General features: G+C 37.9%; 1 protein-coding gene across 1 annotated transcript in view; it reads right to left on the bottom strand.

Annotated features, from left to right (window-relative positions):
- Positions 1–9,322, bottom strand: part of GNAT3 (G protein subunit alpha transducin 3) — a 52,896-nt gene extending 43,574 nt beyond the window's left edge. The window contains exon 1 of the mRNA XM_052638714.1: positions 9,205–9,322. Coding sequence (XP_052494674.1) covers positions 9,205–9,322 — 118 coding nt within the window. The remainder of the gene's footprint in view (positions 1–9,204) is intronic.
- Between the last annotated feature and the right edge of the window lie 11,993 nt (positions 9,323–21,315).

Raw genomic sequence — 21,315 nt, 5'->3', positions numbered from 1 at the left:
TTTATAGCACAAAGGCTGAAGTTAGCCTTAAATGAGAATGGAATACCACAAATTCCTTAAAACTAGTTAAAATGGAAGAGAATGAAGGAAAGCTTAGTGAAGAGATGCTTTGGAGAAAGCTTTGGAGATGATGTTTGATGACTGTCTTACGAGCAGTGGTCATCTAGGGTGAGGTGGAAGGAGAGGCGATTGTAGTTGAAAGTTATGTTGGAAATGTACAAATAGCTGCCTTTTGGAATATTTTAGTAATAAACTATAAATAAGTAAAATAATTATTAGCCTGGCTAAGGTTAAAAACTCCCATTTGAATGCAGAGTTCCAAAGAATTGCAAGGAGAGATAAGACAGCCTTCCTCAGTGGTCCGTGCAAAGAAATACAGGAAAACAATAGAATGAGAAACACTGGAGATTTCTTCTAGAAAATTAGATACAACAAGGGAACATTTCATGTGAATATGGGCACAATAAAGGACAGAAATGATATGGACCAAACAGAAGCAGAAGGTATTAAGAAGAGGTGGCAAGAACAGTGTGGTGTGATCACTCACCTAGAGCCAGACATCCGAGGTCAAGTGGGCTTTAGGAAGCATCACTATGAACAAAGCTAGTGGAGGTGATGGAATTCCAGTTGAGCTCTTTCAAGTCGTAAAAGATGATGCTGTTACTCAATATGCCAGCTAATTTGGAAAACTCAGCAGTGCCCATAGGACTGGAAGAGGTCAGTTTTCATTCCAATCCCAAAGAAAGGTACTGCCAAAAAATGCTCAAGGTACTGAACAATTGCACTCATCTCACAGGCTAGCAAAGAAGGCTCAAAATTCTCTAAGCCAGGCTTCAACAGTTTGTGAACCATGAAATTCCAGATGTTTAAGCTGGTTTTAGAAAAGGCAGAGGAACCAGATATCAAATTGCCAACATCCGTTGGATCATTGAAAAAGCAAATGAGTTCTAGAAAATCATCTACTTCTGCTCTATTGACTATGCCAAAGCCTTTGACTGTGTGTATCACGACTGTGGAAAATACTTCAAGAGATGAAAATACCAGAGCTCCTGACCTGCCTCCTAAGACTCTGTAGGCAGGTCAAGAAGCAACAGTCAGAACTGGACCTGGAACAACAGACTGGTTCCAAATCGGGAAAGGAGTACATCAAGGCTGTATATTGTCACCCTGCTTATTTAACTTATATGCAGAGTACATCATGCAAACTGCCAGGCAGGATGAAGCACAAGCTGGAATCAAGATTTCTGGAAGAAATATCAATAACATCAGATATGCAGATGACAATACCCTTATGGCAGAAAATGAAGAACTAAAGAGCCTCTTGATGAAAGTGAAAGAGGAGAGTGAAAAAGTTGGCTTAAAGTTCAACATGCAAAAAAATAAGATCATGGTGTCTGGTCCTATCACTTCATGGCAAATAGATGGGGAAACAGTGGAAACAGTGACAGACTTTATTTTGGGGGGCTCCAAAGTCACTGAAGATGGTGAGTTCAGCCATGAAGTTAAAAGACACTTGCTCCTTGGAAGAAAAGTTATGACCAATGTAGAGAGCATATTAAAAAGCAGAGACATTACTTTGCCAACAACAGTCCATCTAGTCAAAGCTATGGTTTTTCCAGTAATCATGTATGGGTGAAAAATTTGGACTATAAAGAAAACTGAGCCCTGAAGAATTTATGCTTTTGAACTTAGGTGTTGGAGAGTCACTTGGACTGCAAGGAGATCCATCCAGTCCATCCTAAAGGAAATCAGTCCTGAATATTCATTGGAAGGACTGATGCTGAAGCTGAAACTCCAATACTTTGGCCACCTGATGAGAAACCTGACTCATCTGAAAAGACCCTGATGCTGGCAAAGATTGAAAGCAGGAGGAGAAGGGGACAACAGAGGATGAGGTGGTTGGATGGCATCACCGACTCAATAGACATAAGTTTGAGTAAACTCCAGGAGTTGTTGATGGACAGGGAGGCCTGGTGTGCTGCAGTCCATGGGGTCGCAAAGAGTCAGACATGACTAAGTGACTGAAGTGAACTGAAAGTTAAAAACAGGAAATTGTCAACCAGGAAACTGAGAATGATACATCATTTTATTCTACAGCACCTGGGACTGGAGGAAATTAGGTGTTTACCTGGGACCAGGATCAGCACTACAGGCTGAAAAGATACTAAATAATGTTACTTTGGAAGAAATCAGTTGGGAGTAGTGTTATTAGAACAATAATAAGTGGAAACTTTGAGGAATTACCCAGGTTTGAGGTTGTGAATGTCAATTAAGACAGAGGATTAGGGTAAAGAATATTTTAGACTTTTAGGAGGGACACAGGTGAAATGGTCAACTTTGAAAGGAAGCAATATGAAATCAAAGATAGAATTCAGTAGGTGTGAACAAGTATGAAATGGTAAAGAATCATATGCTGGTCAGGAAGTGAAATGTCTAGATATCTTAAAAGAAAAACTTTTAAGTAGCAAATTATATTTGAATATAAAATATTGAGGCAGGAATTAAACCTTTGAGTTCTAGTTTATTGACCATCTGGTGATGTCCATGTGTAGAGTCTTCTCTTTTGTTGTTGGAAGAGTGTGTTTGCTGTGACCAGTGTGTTCTTTTGGCAAAACTCTGTTAACCTTTGCCTGCTTCATTTTGAATTCCAAGGCCAAATTAGCCTGTTACTCCAGTTATCTCCTGACTTTCTACTTTTGCATTCCAGTCCCCTATAATGACAAGAACATCTCTTTGGGGTGTTAGTTCCAGAAAGTCTTGTGGGGCTTCGTAAAACCATACAACTTCAGCTTCTTCAGCATTACTGGTTGGGGCAAAGACTTGGATTACTGTGATATTGAATGGTTTGCCTTGGAAACTAACAGAGATCATTCTGTTGTTTTTGAGATTGCATCCAAGTACTGAACTTTGGACTTTTTGTTGATTACGAGGGTTACTCCATTTCTCCTAAGGGATTCTTGCCCACAGTAGTAGATATAATGGTCATCTGTGTTAAATTCACCCATTCCAGTCCATTTTAGTTCACTGATACCTAAAATGCCGATGTTCACTCTTGCCGTCTCCTGTTTGACCACTTCCAATTTACCTTGATTCATGAACCTAACAGTCCAGGTTCCTATGCAACATGGCTTTTTACACCATCGGACTTTATTTCCATCACCAGTCACATCCACAACTGGGTATTGTTTTTGCTTTGGCTCCATCTCTTCATTCTTTCTGGAGTTATTTCTCCACTGTTCTCTAGTAGCGTATTGGGCACCTACTAACCTGGGGAGTTCATCTTTCAGTGTCATATAATTTTGCCTTTTTATACTGTTCATGGGGTTTGTTGTTGTTGTTCATGGGGTTTTTAAGGCAAGAATCCTGAAGTGGTTTGCAATTTCCTTCTTCAGTGTAATACGTTTTGTTGGAACTCTCCACCATGACCCATCTGTCTTGGGTGGTACTACATGGAATGGCTCATAGATTATATTCTTTGCAGCCAAAGATGGAGAAGCTCTCTACAGTCAGCAAACACAAGACCAGGAGCTGACTGTGGCTCAGATCATGAACTCCTTATTGCCAAATTCGGACTTCACTTGAAGAAAGAAAGGGAAAACCACTAGACCATTCAGGTGTGACCTAAATCAAATCCCTTATGATTATACTGAGGAAATGACAAATATATTCAAAAGATTAGATCTGATAGGCACAGTGCATAAAGAACTACTGACAAAGGTTAGTGACATTGTACAGGAGGCAGTGATCAAGACCATTCCCAAGAAAAAGAAATGCAAAAAGGCAAAATGGTTGTCTGAGGAGCCCTTTCAAATAGCTGTGAAAAGAAGAGAAGCTAAAGGCAAAGGAGAAAAGGAAAGATATACCCATTTGAATGCAGAGTTCCAAAGAATAGCAAGGAGAGATAAGAAAGCCTTCCTCAGTGATCAGTGCAAAGAAATAGAGGAAAACAATAGAATGGGAAAGATTAGAGATCTCCTCAAGAAAATCTCTATACCAAGAGAACATTTTATGCAAAGATGGGCACAATAAAGAACAGAAATCGTGTTGACCTAACAGAAGCAGAAGATATTAAGAAGCGTTGGCAAGAACACACAGAAGAACTATATAAAAAAGATCTTCATGACCCAGATGACCATGACGGTGTGATCACTCACCTAGAGCCTGACATCCCAGAATGCGAAATCAAGTGAGCCTTAAGAAGCATCACTATGAGGAAAGCTAGTTGAGGTGATGGAATTCCAGTTGAAATATTTTAAATCCTAAAAGATGATGCTGTGAAAGTGCCGCGCTTAATATGTCAGCAAAATGGGAAAACTCAGCAGTGGCCACAGGACTGGAAAAGGTCAGTTTTCATTCCAATCCCAAAGAAAGGCAATGTCAAAGAATGTTCAAACTACTGCACAATTGCACTCTCCTCACACACTTAGCAAAGCAAGGCTCAAAATTCCCCATACCAGGCATCTATAGTATGTGAACTGTGAAATATTCCAGACGTTCAAGCTGGATGTAGAAAAGGTAGAGGAACCAGAGATCAAGTTGCCAACATCATCAAAAAAGCAAGAGAGTTCCAGAAAAACATCTACTTCTGCTCTATTGTCTATGTCAAAGTCTTTGACTGAGTGGATCACATCAAACTGTGGACAATTCTTAAAGAAATGGAAATACCAGAGCATCTGACCTGCCTCCTGAGAAATCTGTATGCAGGTCAGAAAGCAACAGTAAGAACTGGACATGGAACAACAGACTGGATCCAAATAGGAAAATACATCAATGCTGTATATTGTCACCCTGCTTAATTAACTTATGTGCAGAGTATGTCATGCAAAATGCCAGGCTGGATGAAGCACAAGCTGGAATAAGATTTCTGGGAAAAATATCAATAACATCAGATATGCAAGATGACACCACCTTTATGGCAGAAAGCAAAGAACTAAAGAACCTCTTAATGAAAGTGAAAGAAGAGAGTGAAAAATCTGGCTTAGAACTCAACATTCAAAAAAATAAGATCATGGCATCTGGTCCCATCACTTCATGGCAAATAGAGGGGGAAACAATGGACATAGTGATAGACTTTCTTTTCTTGAGCTCCAAAATCACTGCAGATGGTGAGTGCAGCCATGGAATTAAAAGACGCTTGCTCCTTGGAAGAAAAGCTATGACCAACCTAGATAGCATACTAAAAAGCAGAGATATTACTTTGCAAACAAAGTTCTGTCTAGTCAAGGCTGTGGTTTTTCCAGTAGTCATGTATGGATGTGAGTTGACTGTAAAAAAATCTGAGTGCTGAAGAATTTATTTTTTGAACTGTGGTGTTGGAGAAGACTCTTGAGAGTCCCTTGGATTGCCAGGAGATCCAACCAGTCCATCCTAAAGGAAATCAGTCCTGAATATTCATTGGAAGGACTGATGCTGAAGCTGAAACTCCAATACTTTGGCCACCTGATGTGAAGAAATGACTTATTGGAAAAGACCCTGATGCTGGGAAAGATTGAATGCAGGAGGAGAAGGGGACAACAGAGGATGAGGTGGTTGGATGGCATCTCTGACTCGATGGACATGAGTTTGAATAAGCTCCACAATTCAGTAATGGTCAGGGAAGCCTGGTGTCCTGTAGTCCATGGGGTCGCAAACAGTCAGACATGACTAAGTGACTGAACTGACTCTAGTTTATTAGGATCAGAGTCTAATACACAAAATCAATATTTTTATATCTTGATGAGTTTTACCTTCAGTTTCAGCTTGAATCCCACTTCCTTAGAGGTGAATTCTACACTGATACATTTGTAGGAAAGTTAAATAAGGAGATGGATTCTGAATTTGGGTTTAAATCTTAACTGGAAGTCTATTTTATGTAAAATTTATCACAGAGACTTTATACCATCAAATGTTTCACTACCCTCTTTCCTTTTTAATTAATGGAAGGATAAACAAATTGTGTTAACTCATGTTGCTTATCTGAATATTTTTAAAAGTACAGTATTGCTCCTAAATCAATAATTAAGGTTTGAATATAGCAAATGAATATAAAAACGCTCTGTGATATAACATGAGATGTTCTGTTGCATTATAGTTAATGAGAGTTATTCTCAGCAAGTCAGGGTATTTAATCTCATTAACAAGTACCATAAGTTGGCTAAATATGGAATGCCTTAATGAATGGTTTACATCTTTCATGTGAGGGACTTATGAGTCTGTTAATGTGTCCTGATTATTAGATATATATTCATCTAAAACAAATAAATGCAAAATGTTTGTCTAAGTGCTTTTTGCCCATTAGAGAAAAGGGACACTGTAGAGAGCTAGTTGATGCTGCCAGATGCCATTAGTTATAAAAAATATAACTGTAAATATTTGACTTTTCCTCTGAAGGTTTCAGATTGCTATGGTGCAAATAGTTGCTTTGGAGACAATTTGACTCTCCAAGTAGACTGTTTCTTTCCACTTTACTGAAAAACAATTTTAAACATTTGTATAATATTTGCACAAATAGTAAAAATATTTGTACACCCCAAAGATTGATATCTTTATAAAAATAAAATATTGTAAAATATTTTTAAACAAAATATATTTATATAACAAAGAATGATTTTAATTAAAAAAATTTGGAAACATTACTCAGGAATCGCTTCTGCATGTCGTTTGTAAGATTCATATCACTGATTATCTGAAATAAGTTTTTTTTTTTTATTATGCTTTGCAAGTTTTAATTGTAACATAATTATTCCAGGGGACCTGTAAAAGTGATCACATCCACAGACAAGCATTGACTCTTCTGGTGTAATAGAAACATAAAATAGAGCTTCTATACTTGATGAATTTATACTCCAGCCAGTGACTGAGGAACACCTCCAGTTTCCTGTTTCCTTTCCCATGCATATATAGAAATGCTTTTAAAAATAAAAAGACCTATTTAAACAGAATACAAGTAAGAACTTTGATATAGCATGAGTCTTATGTCCTCTTTCCTCTTGATATACATAAAAGGATATACATATGTATATGTACATTGTATTACTTGATAATTACATAAAATTAATGTATATATACATATACATTAAAAATGATACTGTGATGTTTACAAGAGAGCACATAGAAAAATCAAGAATAAATGGTTTTAGAATTAAAGGAGTAGAGCACCAGTATTGTCATTGTTTCAATGATGGGAGAAATTAGATTTCATTAGTGAGGGGATTTGAGGGTGGGAAGGTTTACTTTGGTTCTACTGAATGCTTTTATACATTAATGAGGCCAAATTGAATATAAAGATAATAGGTTAGATAATTTGCTTTCAGTTCAAAACATGAGAACTGAAGCAGAGTTATTACAAGATTTTATTGTTTTGAACTTTGACAACTTAATCATTAGATATAGAACCCATATGACTTTCTTGGTGGCTCAGCTGGTAAAGAATCTGCCTGCAGTACAGGAGACCCGGGTTCAATCCCTGTTTCAGCAAGACTCCACTCCAGTATTATTGCCTAGAAAATCCGATGGACAGGGGAACTTGGTGGGCTACAGTCCATGGGGTCAGAAGAGTCGGACACGACTTAGTGACTTAATTACCGCATAGAACTTATATAGAGTCCAGAAGGGAAAACTTAGTCAAGGGTTTGAAATATCACTGAATAGGGAAAGCTACAGAGAATTTGATTCATCTGTGTAAATAAGATGTGATAGAGAAGTTCAGTGACATATTGTTGGAACCAAATGAATCCAGATGTATGGGTAACACTGGAGATGAATTTATGCAATTGTGATTGTCTTCGGATATTAAAAGATGCAATAATACCACTAAAGTACTTTATATATCTTCTATAACGTTACCCTTTCCTCTTTATGTAGCTCATCACTTTAATCTAAAAATAGTTCGTATACTGAAAACATCTATTCTTTTGAAATTTTATTCAAACATAGGGATTCTCTGTGTATTGTGTTACTAGTCCTGTGCAAATGGTTCTCAGTATGACAGGGACACAGAACATACTTGCTGGAATGTTTGGTGTTCCCTCTCATCTTTTATTTGTTTTCTCTATGTCCACTCATTACTTTCACTCTTGACAAAGTCTCAGATATTCCAGAGCGTTAGGGAAGTTGCATTTGGTGGTTTCATAAGAGCTGACCCCTACATCTTTCTAACTTACCAGCCTCTCATGGTAGTTACTTGTAAGTGCTGTGGGTGTGAGGCCTCAGGAATTGGGCATAAAGAGAGAAAACATTTCCTTTCCTTGGAAGAGCAAGTAGTGGGAATCTTATAGTTGGTTTCTGAGATACTCTTGCCACTGGGAGCAAATCAGACATGGTAAAAGAACACATAGACACAAGAATATTTTGTTGTGTGAAAGATTCACAATTCTGAAATAAAATGGAGTGCTTTTGTGTATAATGAAGAGCAGGAGGAACATATAACTATGATTAAATTGAAGTTCTTGTTTTATATTCTTTCATAGGTCTTTATTTTATTTCAAAATCATTTATTTTCTAGGGACTGTGACATGTTTAGAAAATGCATGATATATAAATTATATTCATTCTTTCAGTTCATTGAACATTTATTAAATTCATAGCTGTGGTTAAATAGTGTACTGAATTTTGAGGGAATAAAAAATAGAAGAGACATAATTCCTGACCTACACAAATATTTAAATATCCTAAAAGGATTTAAATGGAGCATTTTTCAATTATACAGACAGTATTCAGAAACCTGAATAATATTATTAGTATCTTTAAAGTACTTTATCATTACTCTCTAAATAACTTGACTAATTGGTTTTAACAGTATAAGTAATTAAATAGCATATTAGTGCTGATACCAAACAAAATATTTCCAAACAAAATGACATAAATCTTTGTAAGATGTAATTAAATGATTTCTTCCATATTAAAAAAGTTGATATTCAGAAAATAACTAGAATATAATAAAATAATAAATGTCCATGAGTTTTTTTAATAATAAAAGATTACTGACATAGAGAAATTGAGTCATCTAATAAATATTTGTCTCTCTGCTTAATAAAAGACATGCAATAAAATCCTAAGCAAAAAAGTAAATATTTACAGAGTACACATAAAATCAATTTCGAAACACATTTTTGTAATAAATCTCCCATATGGTAATACCCTTGAAATTAAAGTTTGAGAAAAGTAAATACATCACAGTTGGAAAAATAGCAGGGTTTTAAAGGCAAAAGGAAGAAAGGATATTACCTAACAACAGCAACTTTACAGTTCTTGCATCTCGCTCAGCATCTTCCTGAAGCTTTTTCTCCAATTCTTTTGATCTTTTGGCTGACTCCTTGCTCTCTGAACTAATTCCAATTCCCATCTTGTAGTGGTAGATGCTTGTCAGTTTATTTGCTCAAACTTTTTGGAATGTAGAGTGCAGCTAGTGCTCTGGTTTAGACATAGGATGTAAGAGCAATGCTCTGCTGAAGTACCCAACAGCCCATTCCCTCATTTTTTAAGACTCTGCTTTGACTAAGGAGATGCTGTCACCTGACAAAGGGTAAAACCACACAGTTCTATGGCAGCGAAAGAGAAAATTCATTATACTTTCAAATTAAGTGGTTACTTCTGGCCCTCCTTCAAATCTGCTCATCTTCCTTAAAGAATAGTATAAAATAATGTAGAAAGTTATGAAAATCTGTACACTAAAGATCTGAAATGGACAATTCAAATAGTGTTTATCACTAATAGGCAATCTTTATTGCAAGATTTAAAGTTATAATTACTAATGAACAAACGTGTGTCTTATCTTTAGGTATACGAGTCTTCAGATTCTTCATAATCATTATGATATCACTATCAGAATATTCATATGAATCACCCAGATTTATAGTTTTGCTATGCTTGGATTATAACTCAAAATGATTGAGACACTCAGTATCTGTCAGCTAACTAGAAAACCTTTTCATTAAAAAAAAACACATAGTTCTTAGATCTATACACATTGCTGTGTTGCCAAACATAGAATTTAACACACAGTGCTCTTAAATTATTTATTTTTGTCTCATAGGATCAATTTCTATAAATTGAGCTTCTACTGCTTGTGAGAAAGTCAATCCATCACCATTAATTGAGGGTCTGCTTGGTATAGACACTGGAATGTGTTTGATTCAGGCAGTGCATTAACTGGGGCCATTAAGGAACAGCTGTTGTGGTGGAAGGACTTTTATTGATTTGGTACTGAGGGAATAAAAAGCAATATTCTTTGTAACAGTAGGTCATTTGGTTTTTCCTGAAAGGTAAGAACAGTAAATATACCTAAATATGTTCCATGCCTTTCGACTACCCCAACAGACATCATGTCCTTCTCGACAATCTGCAAGTCTGGAGACAGATTCTGTTATACAATTTTTTTGCTTGTTTGTTTATATGAAGCATAAAGCACTTAGATAGTCAAGTGATGTTTTCCTTTTAAGCAGAGTTGGCTACCTGTGGCAGCAGGCAAATCTCTCAGTGCACATTTTGGGATTTGTGGACGTGCCTAACAGGGAAATATTAGAATACAGTCAGTCGATCAGCATGTTAGTGCTGTTCTTGTGGTATCGTGGACAAACTCTGAACAGGTGTATTTTTGTATATTCATAGAACAAGGAAAGAGGCTGCCAAATTCAATACATAGTCCTGCTTTGTTTACTTTTTCACATAAAATATTAGACTGTCAATATATAAGCGTAGTCAAAACTTTCTGGATTTCATCTGCCCAAGCCATGTTATGATAGTATAAAGATGTGGAAAGGTAGGTATGCAAAGCATGTGATGTTGCTTTTAAAATGCAAAAGCCTTGCCCCAAAGGAACAAGATTTGCACTGGCTGGTTTATTTATACTTGCTCATGGACACCGAGTCCATCCACACTAACAGCAATGCAAAAGAACACAAACATTAAAATCTTTTCCTTTTTGTTTTTACATCAAAATTGAATATAAAGTACCTTGAATATAGAAGACTCTTATGTATTCCATAGCAATTATGAATAGATAAGGTACTTTCTATAACTGCATTCAAGTAGATATACTCCCTATTTTTTTTTGCTGGGGACATACTGTGGCTTTGAAAGGGTATGCAATTTACTAAGACTTCTACGTGGGCTTCTGATGAAAACCGACCAACTCTTCCAGGAGTATAATTGTATATTTTCTGTACTGTATACAATTACAAAATTCTACTTTGCTGTGTGACTCAGAATGTTTTATCTTCAACTTTATGAGATTGTTATGTGATTTTTTTTTCATCAGCTGCTAAAATAATCTTGACATTAAATTCAAGGTGTATCTATATTTAGGGGAGGGAAGCTGGGGAGAGCCAGAGAGAAGAGAAAGGCTTCTCATTCCTCTCCCTTGGGTGCCTGCAACTCAGCTTCACTAATGAGCTGTGGTTGTTAATATAGCTATTAATCCATGTTGCTTCACTTATCACTCACTATGCTTTGCTGGCCCTAAGAAAATTATGGAAATAGTAAATTCTCTTAGACTGAATACAGTATTTTATTAGCTTAGGTATCCTCCATTGTATTTGACATAGTGCTAACTATTGGAAATATTCAAAAATTATTTTTTGTTAGTACATTGATAGAGACCTGGGACCTTTTGTGCGTGTGCTCTGTTGAGGTGATAACACAGTTGAATATTTCCAAGGTTCAGTGTCATGATGGGTCTGCCTCAACACCCTTGAAATTTTAAAGTGACTCAAAAAATCAACAAAAAGACCAATTTTAGTCTGTGTATGTGTACTATGTCGCGTCAGCCATGTCCGATTCTGTGCAACCCTATAGACCACAGCCTATCAGGCTCCTCTGTCTGTGGGATTCTCCAGGCAAGAATACTGGGGTGGGTCACCATGCCCTCCTCCAGGGGATCATCCCAACCCCAGGATCGAACCCACGTCTCTTATGTCTACCTCCATTGGCAGGTGGGTTCTTTACTGCTAGTGCCACCTGTGAAGCCCAATTTTAGTCTGAAATAGTGTTCATATCTATGATTACAACTGTTAGCCCAATAAGTACATCTTTTTTTTTTTTTAAGTCAGCCTTAAAAATAACACCAGCATACTCCGTTTCTATTATTAAACCTTGCTCTGTAGTGAGGGAAAATTGATAAAAATGACAACAGGAAAAGGTAACTAAATTAGATGTTTTTGTTTAAGGAAATATGTGGCCATACATTTTGTTCCTTCTTTAAAATAAGAAACATAAAGCTATCCAGTTCAGTTCAGTTCAGTCGTTCAGTCATGTCTGACTCTTTGCAACCCCATGCACCACAGCATGCCAGCATCAGGGTCTTTTCAAATGAGTCAGCTCTTCGCATCAGGTGGCCAAAGTATCCTATCATATTAGAGTTTTATATAGTGACCAACTAAAAAAGGTAGATTGCTGTACATATACATACACGCACACACAGATATACATACATTGTGTGCACAACCCACACACACAGAGAGAGAAAGAGACATTGTATTAGAGAATCATGGTCTTTTCAAATAATCATTGCAAAATAACTTCTAAGAACATTGTTGCCTTTTTTCAAAAATCACAGTATCAACCTGATCAGGGATATCTTCTGTGGGAACAGGCTGTGCAATAAAGAAAACTGAGGAGGTAAAATACAGAGAATGAGTCCTCAGCTTTAAAAGTCACTGACAAACCACAAGCTTGAGTGATGTGGTGATTTTTCTTCTTGCTGTTTTTGGTCAGGTTCTCTGTTGAATCTTCAGACTGGCATATTAGTCTTTAAACCATTTGAATAATTGCTGTTTTACATTTATGTTTTAACATCTAGCTTGAGATATCCTGATATTGTTTCCCATTTGCTTTTAATATTGAGAGTCCAACCTACATTTCTGGAGAGGTCTCTTTTGCCAGTATTACTGAGTCTTATACAGTCGGGTCTTGACAGGTGGTGCTAGAGGTAAAGAACTTTCCTGCCAATGCAGGGGACATAAAAGATGGGTGTTCAGTCCCTGGGTTGGGACGATCCCCTGGAAGGGGAAATGGCAATCCACTCCAGCATTTTTGCCTGGAGAATCCCATGGACAGAGGAGCCTGGTGGGCTACAGTGCATGGGGTCATAAAGAGTCGGATACGACTGAAGCAGCTTAGCTTGCAGCACACTGGATACCGCTGACACTGTGACCTGTGGCTGACTTCCATAAGTGGCTTCAGTGGCTCAGCCCCTTCTGGAAATTGTCAAAACAGGCTGCCATCTGTATTATTCTTTAATTTGTTTCCGTATCTTATAGGAGGTGTTGACTTTAGGCTTTGGATCCCTAAGTGTTTTGAGTCTTAGCTCCCTTAGCAATGACCTTTATCTTTGTATATTCCCATGAAATTTGAGACAAACTATCCCTTCTTTACTAATGACACTCAAATATGTACTTCTGGGAGCCCTGTGCATGGTATTGCCTTTTGAGAGTTCATGTCTTTGGGGACTCCTTGAGAGCAGTCTTTCAATCTTGAGGGAGTAGGGCAAAAGTTGCTGTTTCAAGTTAGCACATTCAGATGGTGCAATGAGTTTACAGTACCAGCATTAAGCAGCTCTTATGTCTTTAGAGGTAATGCAAATATGTATTTTTATTCATTGAAGTTAATTTCTATCTTTATTTTTCTAATTTCTATCTTATTTTTCTATGGATTAGGATATAATTATAAGTGATGATTATTGGAAACAAAAATATTACAAGCCTAAATGACAAAGGAGATTATTATTTCCTAAGGGGCCTCTTCCTGTCCCAAAGTCTGTCTTTAAAAAAACAAATGTATCTCAGGATTATTAAAGTACAGATTTCGTTCAAATTTCACAAAAGTTTTTGCTAGTATCACAACTTAGCTTTCACTCAGGCCTTTTTCCCTCACTAGGAATATCTTGCTTTTCCATACCTAACTTTTCCTCATAATTCTCATCCTTTAAGAGTGACCCTCTTCTGTACACTCTCTGTTATGATTCACATCTGCTACCTCCTGTTAGATGCTTCATTACTTTTGAAATTCCTAAGAGGAGTCTGCAGCCAATCAGTTTGTACATCCTCTTTAACTAGGTGGGGATATTTTGCAGTGACCATGCCCTCCGGTTCTTCTCTTCTGTTTGCAGGCTCTCAACAGAGTACATAGAAAAAAACCCTTGTTTATTGAAAACACTAGAGAATCGTGAGTGACCAGTAGATACACGGTGTTTGCAGGGTCCTGTTCCATCTTGGACATGCATGATTCTCCTTTTCCCAAATGACTGCAAATGTGAAATATTACCTCTAGGACTGCAGGAATTCATTTATTCAGCAATTGATATATTTAACAATTGTTATGTGTGTACCAGGCATGAGCGATTCAGCAGTAAATCAAATTAGATGCCTTTCTCACAGAGCTTAAATTCTAGTGTCTGAGGCTGTAGAGGGATTCACACAGACAATAAACACACTAAATATTTTGAGTATACAGAATTATAGATGGTGACAAGTGTTAAAAAAAAAAAAAAAAAAAGGACTTTGCTGGTGGTATAGTGGGTAGGGATCCACCTAGCGATACAGAGGACATGCATTCTAGCCCGGTTGCACATGCTGCAAAGCATCTGAGACTGTATGCCACAACTTGTGAGCCTGTGCTTGACAACCCACAAGGAGCCACAACTGCTGAGCCTGTGCTCCCAGAGCCCATGCTCGACTATAAGAAAAGCTCCCTCAATGAGACTCCTGCACACTACAACTAAAAAGTAGCCCCTGCTCTCCACAACTAGAGAACACCCCAAGCAACTAGAATCTGTTTAGTGACTCTTCATTCTACATGCTTGTCCTCATGTTGCAGACTCCTCCATGAGGACCTCTCAGTAACTGGAATCAGGCTCTGAGAAACAGCTCAGCTCTAGAAATAGGATAAGGAATCATGACATTATCCTTCTAATGATTATCCTTGGTTCTTTGGGTTGTTTAAATTCAGCAATACTCAGAAGGCCTGTTCATTTACTTTGGTTTTAAGGATGCACTGATCTATTAACTATTTCCATAGGTCTACACATATCTGGCTCCCCCAGCTGCTACTCTGACCTTTACTCTCTTTATAATATTACAGCTGTGTTGACTTTCATAATTAAATGCTCGCACCTGGTCTCTTTTATTTTGGGGTCTTATAATATCCATTGATTTGAGGAAGCCCAGGTCTATAATTGTATTTTCTGTCATCAGCCCCTGCCGGTAAAGAACTGTCTCAATAATGCTGAAATCGTTCCCTCCACTAGTGCATTCCTTACTATTTCAGTACATGGAAATCTATTTGATCATTTCCTAAAGTCTGATTAGTTTTCCTTTATAGGTTGCCAAATTCTCTGAGCCTTTTGTTGCCTTCCTCTACCATTTGCCATGGGACAGAACTGTATCCAGGCTTCCAAGAGCCATCCTATGAAACATATTGATACTGTCTCCTAGGGTATTGGCATCCTATATCATAGGAGAGGGCTTCTGTATGATACCTCTCCTCTATCCAATTTTGTGTTCCACTTTCCTTTGATCTAGCACCCTTAAAATCTAAATATATGTGTGTGTGTACATGCACACACTTATAGCTCCTGCAAGTACATGTTGGTTAGCTTCTGGAGCTCTTGTGTTATATGGGCTCTTTATTCTGCTCACAGGTCCAGAACATCCTTGGTCAGGTTATGTCATAAGTAGCTTATAGTTACTGTTTTCTGAAGCAGTAGGTATAGATTCGCATCAGACTGAAAGCTATCTTACAAGACAAAGGATTCTGCATTGTCTTCTTGCAAGAGGGGGTGCTACTTTTTAAAAAGAAAGAATGTAACACTTTTACCAGCCCAGAGGATCCAAGTAGAGTCTAAGGATTCAAGATTTTTTGATGCATCAACCCTGGCATTACTATTTTAATTCTCTAGGTCCCATTTCTTTCCATGAAGACCTTGACTTTGGTGTAACAGTCTTGCCATGGTTGAATATTCAATCTTCTGTTGAACTCTTCTACCTTATAATTAAGTCCTCTTCCTGATCATCACTTTTCCCACCTTCATCTATATAGGCTATCCTCTGACTTTTGTGCTTTGCATTAAATTTGTGATTAATCACCCTTGGCCTTCCATTGTCTTTTCTTCAGTGAATTGATAGCTCCCAGCAACAGCCATATTGCTGTAGTCCTTATAATTTTTTCTTGCTTTAACTCTTCTGAACACTAAGATTTTTCTTACATGCATATTATTTTTCACTGATATCCAATTTCAGATTACCACCAGTGAAAATTTTAAAAACTTACCTGCTTTTGCAAGCCAAATGCAATGGGTCATAAAACTAACAGCAATAATCGGGCCCTAATTGCTTAGCTGGCTGAAGGTTGAAGGTTGGGGATCGGTAATCTAGTTCCAATACCCCATTTAGAGTCTGCTTCTTGGGACTGCTCTTGATATCAATTCTCTCAGATTAAGTTTCCCTGGAAACAGAATCTGAGGCAGATCTGCTTAAAAAGGAGTGAGGAACACCTTTGGCAGATAAATCTAGATGGAAGGAGGGAGGCAGAACTTGGCCATAGGAAAGGGTGAACCACAATGCTGTTGTAATAGGGGTCACAGATGATCCTTTGGAGGTCTATAACTGGACTGATTCTTCAAAGTTGTTCTTGAGAAGGGAGATTAGCCTTTATATTCCCAAGTTGCCCAGTCATTGCATGAGGGCTGCCTTCAGGTAGGATTTACAACCTTGCACAAGGCAGGTCCTTTTGGTCAAGGACCCTGCCCTGCAGAGGCACTCATCTGCCAACACTGCCAGGAGCTGAAAGAATGAGTGAATCAGGCATGAAAGGAGCTCTCAATGGTCCAGCAGAATGTTCACTTCAGTAACATTTGAGCAAAGACATCAAAGAAATGAGGAAAGAACAACACAGACATCTGGAGAAGGATAAATCTGAGCAAAGGAAATAGTAATTGCGAAGGCTTTGAGGCAGGCGCTTGCCTAGTGTGACTGAAGAATCACAGGGAACCAGGGTGGCTGGAGTAGAGTAAGTACAGGGAAAGGAGTGGAGGAGCTCAGATGGGTGAGCATGGGGGTGCTCCTTCAGATGAATGAGGGACTCCTAAATCAGCTTGGGACTCAGCCCTGGGAGAGACGGGACAACAATACAGGGATTTCAGCAGTGGAATAAATAGGTGGAACCAGCATGTTAACATGAGAATTCTGGATAACATTTGCAAGAAGTTAGGAAAATTTTGCAATAATCCAGGTGAAAGGCAACATGATTTAGGCTGGATTGTTGCCATGGTAACACGTGGACAGATTTTTGGCTACATCTTACAGCTAGAACTGGCAGGGATTGAGATGCAGTACTTAAGAGAAAGAAATTGAGTAGTTGTAGGAATGGAGTTTCTACATGTTGAGATGAGAAATACTGTGGAATAAGGAGACTTAGGGGAGAAAGATCAGGAGCTCAATTGAATATCATATACTCGAAAAATTATTAGTCAAATCAAGTGTTCAAGCAGGCTACCAATATGAGTTTCAATGTCAGAATTCTGGCTAGAATGTTGTTTCTTTCTTTTATTTAAACTGAGGTATAGTTAATATATAATGTATTAGTTTCAAGTATATAGCAATGTGATTCAGTTATACATACACAGATACTCTTGTTTGTATTCTTTCCCATTATAGGTGATTACAAGATGCTGAGTTTAGTTTCCTGTGCTATACAATAGGTCCCTGCTGTTTTCTTATTTTACATATAGCAGTGTGCTTGTGTTAGTCCCAACTCCTAATTTATCTCCCTCCCTGCTCCTCCACTGCTATCCCCTTTGTCAACCAGAAGTTTTGTTTTCTGTTTTGTAAATGAGTTCATTTGTATCTTTTTTTTTTTTTTTCCCAGATTCCACATATCACACGAGGGCTAGAATATAATTTGAGAGTCATCAGCAGATAATGACACTTAAAGTTATAAAAGTAGATGAAATAATGAGGGGAATATGGAAAGAGAGAAAAGAGGTTCAGGGACTGTCTAAGCTCATTTAAAGAAATCTGAGAAGTTGCTGCTAACATGGAAGGAGGAGAATCTGGAGAATACACTGTCTTCCTAGAAGCCAAGAAAAGAAAGGGCCTTAAGAGAATGGAATGATTCACTCCGTCACATGCTACTGACTGGTGAAGTTAAAAAAATGTACTGAGAATGAATCACTGAATCCAGTCAGACCTACATCTAACATTTCCATGGCCAGAGTATCATTCCAAGCATACATGCTACACATCTAAATATTTATGTTATAAATCAAGCTTACAGACTTAAAAGAAAAATTCTTCCCTCTTATGTAAAAAAAAAAAGTAACTTCATAGTGATACAAAAAGACATGTCCAAATTTAGCACAATTTGCTTTCTTTTCAATATAGAAATGAGGAAGTGTAAGAATCCTAGCCCCCTTCTCTTCCCACTATCCACCCAGTGCTTTGCTGTGTGAGAACTCTTGCACAGGCAAGCTCTGTTAACACCTGACCAACAGCTGACTTTTGGCAATCTCTCTGACCTAGGGTTAAGTAAATTCAGTGGTGTGATCTACTCTTGAGTCATCAGACTCACAGAAGAGGCCCGTGCAGATCTTGAAGTGGGTTTAAGTGATACTAAAAGGAAGTTGCACAGTTCTGGTTCCCTGGAGTATGGGCTGGATGAAGAGTATAGACGCCAAGTGGATATTTCCCCTGGGCCTCTCAACTCCTTGCTCCACTGGGGAGAAGCTCAGCGTATGAAGGGCCAGGGCAAGAATTTCTAAGTCATGGGGTCCAGGGAAGAGTCCCCTGTTTGCTGAATCTGAAAGTGGTACAGATTTAGAAATATTGATCTTGATAATATTGATTTCAAGGCAGTGTTAAGAGTGGCGGGGATGGGGGGAATGTGGGGTTGGGAAGAGAAATTAGAAACTGTACTAGACATTACTTTCCTTTTTTTCCCTCCCTAAAAACAACTTTTATTTGGTATGAAGGTGAAAGTGAAGTCACTTAGTCATGTCTGACTCTTTATGACCCCATGGACTGTAACCCATCAGGCTCCTCCAACCATGGGATTTTCCAGGCAAGAATACTGGAGTGGGTTGCCATTTCCTTCTCCATTTATTTGGTATAATATACAATTAATAGCTTGTATTAGTGTAGTTCAACTATAAATACAAGACTTTGAAATAATATGCTACTGACTTTTTGAAAATCTTTTCACCAGAAGCTCAGTTTCTGCTCTGATGTCCTCCTGCTGCTCAAAAATATATACTAAACTATATTGTTTAATATATGAGTGAAAGCATTGCCTTCAACATTTTGTTTAGTATAAATAAGCAGTGTTTTTAGGAAATCCTTTAATGCCACCATATAATCTGTCTGGTGCTTTTTCATAAAGGAGAGGAGAGGACTAGCATCGTAATTGGCAGGGGAAGTTGATCAAGAGGATGCTTTTGTATGTACTGATGAGAAAGATACAGTGGAGAACAGTGGTAAAATTTGATAGTGCATAATAGAGAAGGGACAGTACTGTTGAAATGATATCCTTGAATAGGTAGAGAGAAATGGGATATAGTGCATGAGTGGATGGCTGCTTTCTATTAAACAGACAGTTCATTTACAGGAAAAAGGGAGAAGGAAAAGCAAGTAAATACAGAAGCAGATCGAGGTTAGGTGTGATGGTGATAGAGTTTAAATGTGTCTTCTGGTTGCTTCTATTTCTCAGAGAAATAGCAATCAAGAGTGGAACATGTGTTGGAGATACAAGAAAAAAAGAAAAAGAATAAAATAGTGACCTACTTAACAGCTCTTATCTAAATAACCCCTTATATCAGTCATGCAATGCCACCCTCCACCTCTATTAAAGATGTCTCAATAGCCATTCATGTACTCCAGATCACCAGAAAGCTTTTAGGAGTTGTCCTTAAATTCTTTGCAAATTTGGAGATCGCTAACCACTTATTCCTCTGAAGCCTCTCTCACCGTGGCTTTCACACTGACTATTATCCTTTTCTGACTTCACACCTTGTCTTCACTAAATTCTTTCTCTGTTACTCTTTTTTTAAGCCAGATTGTTTCATGTTTCTGTCTTTTAAATTCCCTGCTCCTGCTCCAGGCAATCTCGTTTTCTTTCTAGGGTTCAGTGATCAGGAGATGAACCCTGAAAACCCAAACATTTACATCCACCTGAACCACCCCATCCTCTTCAATTTGTGGCAAGTCTTGTTGTTGTTCAGTCACTAAGTTGCATCAAACTCTTTGCAACCCCATGGACTGTAGCCCCACCAGGCTCCTCTGTAGTGGGGTTTCCCAGGCAAGAATACTGGAGTGGGTTGCCATTTCCTTCTCCAGGGGATTACCCAGGGATCGAACCTGCATCTCCTACACTGGCAGGTGGATTCTTTACCACTGAGCCCCCAGGGAAGCCTGTGGCAAGCCCCACAGCACTTCAAAGTGAAAGTGTTTGAAACTGAACTCAAGATAGCTCCTCATGAACCCTCGACTATCTTTGAGCAATAGCATAATTGTATTTATCCCTCACTTGAAATCTGAGCCTTTTCTGACTCTTCCTTTCTCCCTGCATTTATACATTTGATAGCATGCAAAAGTGTTTTCAAATCCTTTCCTCCCTTTCGGCTTCCTTTGCCAGCTGCCTTATCCAAGCACATAGTTCCCTCTCTCTTCCTGACTATTAGGGCAATCTCTTAAAGAATCTCACTTCCTTTTTTCTTTAATTGCATTTTTATTCAATATGGCATCATGGAGCTGAAGATTTATCTTCCCAAGGAGCAAATGGTAACATCTCTTGTAAGATCCATTGTTTAAGACAAACTTTTAAGCCTACATTAGTTGATCTCAATTTCTAAATTTTATATTTCTCCTAAATTTTACATTTCTCTCCTATATTTATTCTAAATCCTAATCAAAATGATTTACTCTTTCCCACATATTTTGTGGGACTTCATGTCTTTCATCTCTAACCTTGGGCTCTTCTTGTTGCCACAGTGTCCTTTTCAACTTAGAAAACTTGTTAATGCCCAATTCAAATGTCACTATATTGAGTACTTTCAACTCCATCCTAACTTGAAAGTAATATTCTCTGAAAAATAGAAAATTTTACTCTGGCCACATTTAAAATACTAATTGAACTTATTATAATTAATTTAAATTATATATCTAGCTTACCATAGCTATTAACTGACATTCTATAGGCTTTGGAAACAAAGCTGGAAGAATACTATATGTTTTTGGTATTTTAGTCAGAACTCTTCTGTAGTGAATGGAAACGCTCCGGATCTGCACAGCCCTATTCAGCATCTCCTAGCTGCATATGGCCAGTGAGCACTTGAAATGTGGCTAGTATTAA

This window comes from Budorcas taxicolor, chromosome 4 (genome assembly GCF_023091745.1).
Source record: "Budorcas taxicolor isolate Tak-1 chromosome 4, Takin1.1, whole genome shotgun sequence".
Taxonomy (NCBI): Eukaryota; Metazoa; Chordata; class Mammalia; order Artiodactyla; family Bovidae; genus Budorcas; species Budorcas taxicolor.
Note: the sequence above shows the minus strand (reverse complement) of the source record. Positions and strands in the feature narration are given on the sequence as shown.